We start from the raw sequence: 7,607 nt of genomic DNA, 5'->3' as shown, positions 1-7,607 counted from the left end.
CTATCCTATATGTGCGTAACTATAGCTTCACACCAGTCAATGTCCTTGATGTTGATAAGATCTTTACAATACTGATAATCTAGTCCCAAGATTCTATGACTTCCACCGGAGAACAATAGACGATTGGACACAAACATGAAAAAACAATTGACTGAAAAATCATCAACAGTCACACCACGATAGGGATGGCAACGGGGATTTCCCCGTCGGGGAATGGCTCCCTATCCCCGTCCCCGTGGAGAGGAAAATTCTCCGTCCTCGTTCCCGCGAACGCTCACGGGAGAGCTTTTTCTCCCATCCCCGTTCCCGTCGGGGAATTTATCCCCGTGGGAAACCCCGCTGGGAATCTATCCCCACTAGTAAAATATTTAAAGACAAATTTAAATTAATTGTATTAAATTAATACAAATTTAACAGACAAGATTGAAAATTACAAGAGACATCTACTTTAGAGTTTAGTTTGTTATTTTATAACATGTCATACATTAAGTTTTTACTATAATTCTAACAAATAAATTAACTAACTTGAATAAAAAAGTTTCGTGGCGCGGGTACACGGGGAACAGGGACGGGGGATGGTTTCCCACGAACCCGACGGGGATTAAATTCCCCCCATTTAGATCCCCACGGGGATTAAATTAGTCTTATATCCGTCCCCTAATAAGGAAATTCTCCGTGGTGAATCGAGGATCGGATCCCCTTGCCATTTCTACACCACGAGGGTTGGAAAGTGCTCAATGACATAGCGAGGCACTTCTGCCACTCCCGGGTTGCCATAATTGCCTGACGGCCTTGCATTAATTAACCGTCTCAGACCTCTGTGAGCTCTCCTCTTCTCTTCTTCGGTAAAATCGTCTAATTTCGTGCACCAGTAGGTAGGCCAAAGACAATGTGCCCAACTTGTGTAGTTATTGCCAGTTTTTTACTGTCAACCTCAATTCGCAAAGGATCTTCTCTGATACTATCCATTACAAACATACTCAAAACTTTATCTTCAAGTTTATCAATATTCATACCCAGCAAAGAACCAAAAATAGCATCTTCAATCCTTTTTTTCATTTTATCAAACATGTCGCTTATAACGTTCCTCACGATACGAGGGGAGCATCTCATTTGGCAATAACCCTAGTTTGAAAAATAAAAAATGCAGAAAAAATATAAACCAAAAAAACATGGATCGGCGTGAATTAAAACACTGAATACTGAATTATAAATTAAAAAAACACTTTCTTCTCATTTTGCACATTTTGCACATCTGCAACATTTCATTTCCCAGTACAGCCTGCATTCCTCTTCGCACTTGATGTTGGCATATCAATAAAATCATTGTCGTCAGTCAATGAATCTGGCACATTACAATGACGACGAGACATTTTCTGCAAAAAAAAACAATACAATGAAAAACTGCAATGGTAGAATAAATTAAAATGCATTAAAGTTTGGCCAACTGGACTACAACTACAAAAGATGGTTTAAATCAGAGTGGCTTATAAACTTTGAAATACAATTCAGTTAATAACTTAATATGTGCATCAAAACTTAAAAAATATAGAAACAAACATTCCAAGCTACAAGATCAAAAACTAATGAATCGTAAACAACAATAGAAAACAAATCACACAAAAAAATTGAATAAATGTACTATACAAGCAATCTGGGACAAACTAAAACTAGAAAATATACTAATCATATACTGTAAAATTAATGCTACAATCGCTAAACAAAAATGCTGAACAGAACAATCCTAAAAAACTGAAAAACAAATACTTGACAAAACAAATATTGAATCTCGTCGCTTAAAAAATTCTCAACAAACAAATTACATTCAACAAAACCCTAAGCACCACCGCCATCCGCCGTGAAAAGCAGTTTAAAACAAAAACCCTAAGCACGACATTCAACAAAACCCTAAGCACCTCCGCCGTCCACCGTGGAAAAAGCAATTCAACAAAAACCCTAAGCTACAACAAAAACCCCAGCACACCAGTGCATTTCCCCACATACCTACCTTACCCCACTCATCCCCGCCACCGACAGACTCGACCGCTTACTTCGATTCGGCACATTGCACAGGGCGCCTCCACATCTGCCGTCAAAAACCCATCAACAAAACCCTAAACTATCACATTACTCACCTTCCACATCGTGATGAATCAGTCTCGTTGTTCAGTCACGTCGCCCGAGATCCCCATCGAAAGCTACTCTGTCGCTGACAAGGATCGCAAAGAGAGTGGGAGAGCGCGCGATGGCAAAACCACTAGAGGGCAAAACAAACAAACGATCGCACGTTTCAATTAGCCATTCCAGGTACGGTTTTTAGCGCGTCGGGTAACACATTAACCACCCACATGTTGTTGGTTGAGCCAGACCGCACTCGAGTTGGTTGGTTGGTTGAACCGGTTGGGTCTATTTGGACTCAGCTGATCAGCTGTTGGTTTATCACCTAAGGTGATAAATAGATTATATATAAGTAAACCATATATATGATGATGTTTTTTTATCTTTGTTGTCTCTTAATGATTGATATATCGATAGTTGTTATCACGCATTTGGTGCCCTAATTGTGTTTGTATCATAAAGAGATTTTTGTGCTTCAGTGTTCAATCCCCAAATAGGGAACAAAGATGTGTTGGGATAGGGATGTGTTTGTCCCCGTTAAGGCCTTGTTCGATTGCATGAGGATCAAAGGGGATTAAATCTTCTTTTCAATTTTAAATAGCAAGGGATTTAATCCCCTCCAATCCCCTAAATGTACCCCTAACCGAGGTCCTAAACATTGTTCGGTTTGGAGTGGATTAAAGGGGATTGAAGGTAGAAAATTAGTTCATGTTTGGCAATTTTTAATCAAAGAAAGATTTTGAGTTTCGAAAGTAGCCCCTAAGCAGGGGCGAAGCCAGCCTCCACATTCGCTGGTGTCAGCATCATTAAGCACACAATGTTTAAACAATATTTTATACTAGAAATTTTGAAATCCCTTGGTGTCAGCTAACACTGGTGCTAAGCTATAGCTCTGCCCCTAAGCCCTAAGTATATCGAGGCAGGAACGGGGAATCGGTTCGGGTCGGGAATAGAGGGCTAGTTCTCACGTCAGCTCCACCATGTCTCGTTGCCATCTCTAAGCAGAGCATGGATATGAGGAATAGAGGATAAGGCCATGTTTGGGAATAAAGTATTTGAAAACTACAGTTTTGTAATACAATAGTTTTAAAATGCCAATACATACCCACAATTTTTTACCGTAGCATTAAAATCTTTGGTCAGAAGCTATATTTACAAAATTGTGAAAGTACTGCATTTTAGTCAAAACTACAGTTTTGAAAACAGAGTTTTTTTAAAAAAACTACCAAACACTGTATAAGAAAAAAATACTACAGTATCTTCAATACTATAATATTCTATAAAAAAAGAGAAAATACTTCACTGACAAGCAGGGCCGCCGGTGGCCTACGTATTTCTTGTTCTCTACTCGGGAAACAGACAGGACAGGGACGGAGGCCAAACCCAACCCAAAGCCCAAGCCGAAGAGGAAAGGATAGGAGACGGATAGGGTACCCGCGATGAGGCCCGCCGCCGCCAGTACCGGCGGGTTCCATCTCGTGCTCCCCGCGGCGCACAGGCTGCCTCCTAGTCTTCCTAGCATCAGTAGCCGAAGAGGTGTAAGGATACGAGCGGCGGCGGCAGCAGGCGGTGGCGGCGCGCTGCTGGGGCGTCCCATGGAGGACGTGTACAAGGTGCGCGTGGAGCGAGGCGAGGTGGCGCGGGCACGGATGGAGGCGCTGCGGGTCATGGAGACGTGGTCGTCGTGGCGCACGGGTGGCCGGTGCCGGATGCCGTGGGACTGGCAGGTCGACCAGCTCGTGTACATCGTGTCCGGGGAGGTGAAGGTCATCCCCGCCGGCGCTGTCCACGGCGACGACTACATGCACTTCGTGGCCGGGGATCTGGTCAGGTACCCGCGCTGGTTCGAGGCCGACCTCTACTTCGACGGCCCGTACGAGGAGCGCTACCGGTTTCTCGCCTACGGAGACGACAACTAGTTAGTACATCTGCATTTCAAGCAGCTTTGCCTAGACCCTAGAGTATCCATCTACCGGCAATGCATGCGTTGTAATGTTCCTCTGTAATGTATTGGTGTGGCGTAGTCAGGCACCGAAATAAACCAATCATTCCAATGTTTGCGAATTTTATTATATAACTTATTAGTTCCTCCAAACTTCTAAATTGGCTATGATACGCGTGCAAGAGAAATAAACTGTTTCTTAATTCCAACATTATAGCATACTACAAATATTTGAATACTCATGCTTCTTGATACAATTGCTTAGACAGTTTCAGCACTGCCGCCAGCATCAATTTTTTTGCCTGCACCCGCGGAGTTCAGCAACTTAACCAGAATACTATATTTAACAGATACTTTGTGGATGATGGTACTAAAAATAAGTAACATTAACCAGGCATAACAATTCAGGGGAAACGGAGAGAAGATGTTTGACAAGGTGCCAATAGCCACAGGCTACAAAAGGATTAATAATACGAGAGAAACAAAGAAAAAAAATGGAAGACAAAGGATTAAGTTTGTTTATCTCATCAGTTATCGCTCCTATTTCGAAGCATGTCCCAACATCACTATCAGTTGTAATTTGTCCTCTGTCTTCTGGTACCCTGAATCCCTCCTCTTCCACCACCTGAATTCGAGTTCATGTTGCTTCCACCACCTGAGTTTGAGTTCAGGTTGCTTCCACCACCTGAATTCGAGTTCAGGTTGCTTCTTCCTCTTCTCCCAGTCCAGCCACCGTTGGGCCGAAAAGCAGCGCCTGCACTAATGTTAGAACTGCCACCGTTCTGAAGGTAGAAATGACTGGTATCCTCGATCACCATTTCATCAGCGCCTGAGTGATTTGCTGATGCCCTTGCGCGATTACGGTGCCGGCGCCGTCCCCTGTTATTATGAGGTCTCACGCCAGAGTAGCCAAACTCTTGCTGATGATAGATGCTGGTGGCAGTGCCAAGAATGTTGTCCCTAATATTGATCATACCAGCATGTGCTTGTGAAGAGCTGGGATTGCTGGCCTCAGTCCCAGCAGAAGCAAACAACGTAGCACCCGCCAAATGGTAGTCATATTCATAATCATCATCATCGAAATCAATAGTGCCATCATAATCATCCATGTCCAAGTCTTGGGTGCCGGGAGTTATGAGGTCCAAAGGATCAATGCCGTTGTTCACAAGATCCATGTCCCATTCATGCCCGTCGTCATCATCAAACACCGTGGGGTGGGAGAAAGTTGGCAGCAGCAGCTGCTCGGTGGAGTGCTCTCCTCTGGCTGCAGCGGCCAAGCCAAGGCCTATGAATTCAAAAACATTGGGAGGATGGAAAATTGGCAGCTGTTGTTGTTGCTGCCTTGTGCTCTCTACTCTGGCTCCAGTGGGCCTTGGGGGAGCGTTGTCCACAGAGGCTGCGGATCCACCACGCCCATAGATGGGTATGATAGCATCATCAGCTACCTGACCCTTGCAGACAGGGCACTCACGGTGGTGAGAATGGACATGGAGCCACTGATAGAGGCACTCCCAGCAGAAGAGATGGCCGCACCTGGTGACCACAGGTTCAGCGGCCATGTCAAAGCAGACGTTGCACTCAAAGTTGGCAGCGCTGCGGTTAGCCTTGTCGTCAGGCTCCCTGGTATCTGTTGAACCCGCGGTTCCCGAGGCGGAAGACTTGTCCGCTGAGATGGAACGAGTAAGGTACCGGTGGCGGCTGGATGTGGAGGAGGCCGCCTGTAGCTCCGATAGAGAGACAGGCGCGGAGTCACGATGAACGGCATCCACACGGCGGTAGCGATGGTGAGGCTGCGGGGGCGGCCACCCCCTTGACCTGCCTCCTCTCCACCTGCCGCTACCTCCGCCTCCGCCGCTGGTACCTCCATGGATCATGTCATTGGTGGAATTAGTAGTATAGCGGGGTGTCGTGAAGCCTCTTCCTCCTGATCCTCGGCCGCCGCTGCCGGTGGAATCGGTCCAGCCGGCCATGGAATCGAATCGGAAATCGTTAAAGAAAAACCTAGGGAAGAGAAACAAGATTCGTTAGAGCTGAGCTGAGGTGAACACGAAACATCTAAGCCTAAAAAGGAAATTATGTTGTGGTGTAATCTGCGCGTATACGTATCCTCCATCCATCTGCCTGCTTACGTGGTGATCGAGGAGGAGGGATGCGGGGGATTAGGGTTCGGAGATTGGGGGTACTAAATTAGATTTTTGGAATCGAGGAGCAATAAAAGAAAAGGGGATCAAGGAGGAGAAGGTACGAACCGGGGGACAGTCGCCGATGGCCGGGGTCAGCGGCAATCGGTTGGCCGATGAAGATGAAGAGGAGGGACGAGAATGACGCAGCGGGCGCTCGGCGGAAGAGGGAAGGCAGGCGTCGTACTCCGCCTCCGTCTCGGTTTGGTTCCCTTCCCACACCGAGAGCCGAGAGGACCGGACGAGGCAGGGAGGCGACCGCTCGAGGCCGGCTGTTTCTATAGGCGTGACTTCTGGGCCGCGCTAAAAGTCCGAGCACGACAAGGCCCGAAGCTGGCGGCAAGCTAGGCCAGGTACGCCACGATATATGAGTTAGGTATTGGCCGACCATCAATCCTAATATACGGTATAATACTGTCTCCAGCAATGTCCTCTACATATATCCTCTATATCCATTATTTATAATTTTTTTTAAAAGATTCTATCTCCTATATCTACTTCCTCTCCAACAACATCTTCTAAATTACGTCATCTATATGTAAATACCTATATTAAAAACATTTTTTAATTTTTAATTTTTATACATATGTATTTATCGTACTCTCAAATGTATTGTACATATTTTAGTTTTACTAAACCGGTTGTTTAAAATATTCAAATAAATAGAGAACCGTTTAGAGAAACTCTATATATAGAGGATCCAGCAGCGTCCTCTAAATTTATAGGACCGTTTAGAGGACGCTGCTAGAGGGAGTAGAGGACGTCCTCATCCTCTAAATTTAGGGTACAGGACCCTTTAGCTCCTTGTTGGAGCTAGTCTAAGACATAGCCCCTGTAACTAAATCTGTTAAAGCACACCAGGTGACACGTCTCATTAAAGGCACGACCCAATAAAAGAAAAGTCCATTTAATATGTCGACCTATATAAGTTGTTTTGTGTCTAGGGATGTGTTGGGATAAAGGCTGACCTGGCCCTCGGTCACCAAAGCGAAGTCAACACTAACCGTTGACTAACTGTAACGCTGCAGGTGATTAGAGACTTCAACGACATCGGTCATCGGCTAGCGGGCGTGGGAGTCCTCGACCCATCTTGAGGAACGAGACGTTTGGAAACAAGAAGCCTTCGCCAAGGCGCAGTCGTAACAAAAACTGGCGAAAGACGTGAAGGCTCCTCCGGGTGAAGGCTACGAGCGTGGTAGACTTGCTTGTCCAAGTCGCGGGCCCGTAGTGACAACGGGTGGGGCCCATTTGTCAATGTAATTAGCGGGTACATTTGCAAGTGCACATAACCAGAGGGGGCTGCGGGACTGTAATTACCCCGTTGTATAGTCCGTGTTGTAAAAAACGACCGTTAACTAGGGGCAGTG

At 45.7% G+C, this 7,607-nt stretch overlaps 2 protein-coding genes across 3 annotated transcripts; one reads left to right on the top strand and one right to left on the bottom strand.

The window, feature by feature from the left end:
- Positions 1–3,485: 3,485 nt before the first annotated feature.
- LOC100277516 (plastid transcriptionally active 18) lies at positions 3,486–4,267 on the top strand. Its single transcript, NM_001151050.1, has one exon. The coding sequence runs from the start codon at positions 3,558–3,560 to the stop codon at positions 4,035–4,037; it is 480 nt and encodes a 159-aa protein (NP_001144522.1). The 5' UTR covers positions 3,486–3,557; the 3' UTR covers positions 4,038–4,267.
- A 109-nt stretch (positions 4,268–4,376) lies between these two features.
- On the bottom strand, positions 4,377–6,573 carry LOC100191396 (putative RING/U-box superfamily protein). Of its 2 annotated transcripts, XM_008667024.4 has the most exons (2): positions 6,310–6,573; positions 4,377–6,061 (listed from the first exon to the last, which is right to left on the bottom strand). In XM_008667024.4, the coding sequence occupies exon 2, from the start codon at positions 6,028–6,030 to the stop codon at positions 4,630–4,632; it is 1,401 nt and encodes a 466-aa protein (XP_008665246.1). In that variant the 5' UTR covers positions 6,031–6,061; positions 6,310–6,573; the 3' UTR covers positions 4,377–4,629. The 2 variants fall into 2 exon arrangements, with proteins under 2 accessions (XP_008665246.1, NP_001130302.1); NM_001136830.1 differs by having other exon boundaries at positions 4,427–6,469.
- Between the last annotated feature and the right edge of the window lie 1,034 nt (positions 6,574–7,607).

The sequence above is a fragment of the Zea mays genome, chromosome 1 (assembly GCF_902167145.1).
Source record: "Zea mays cultivar B73 chromosome 1, Zm-B73-REFERENCE-NAM-5.0, whole genome shotgun sequence".
Classification (NCBI taxonomy): domain Eukaryota; kingdom Viridiplantae; phylum Streptophyta; class Magnoliopsida; order Poales; family Poaceae; genus Zea; species Zea mays.
This window is presented reverse-complemented; position numbering and strand designations above follow the sequence as displayed.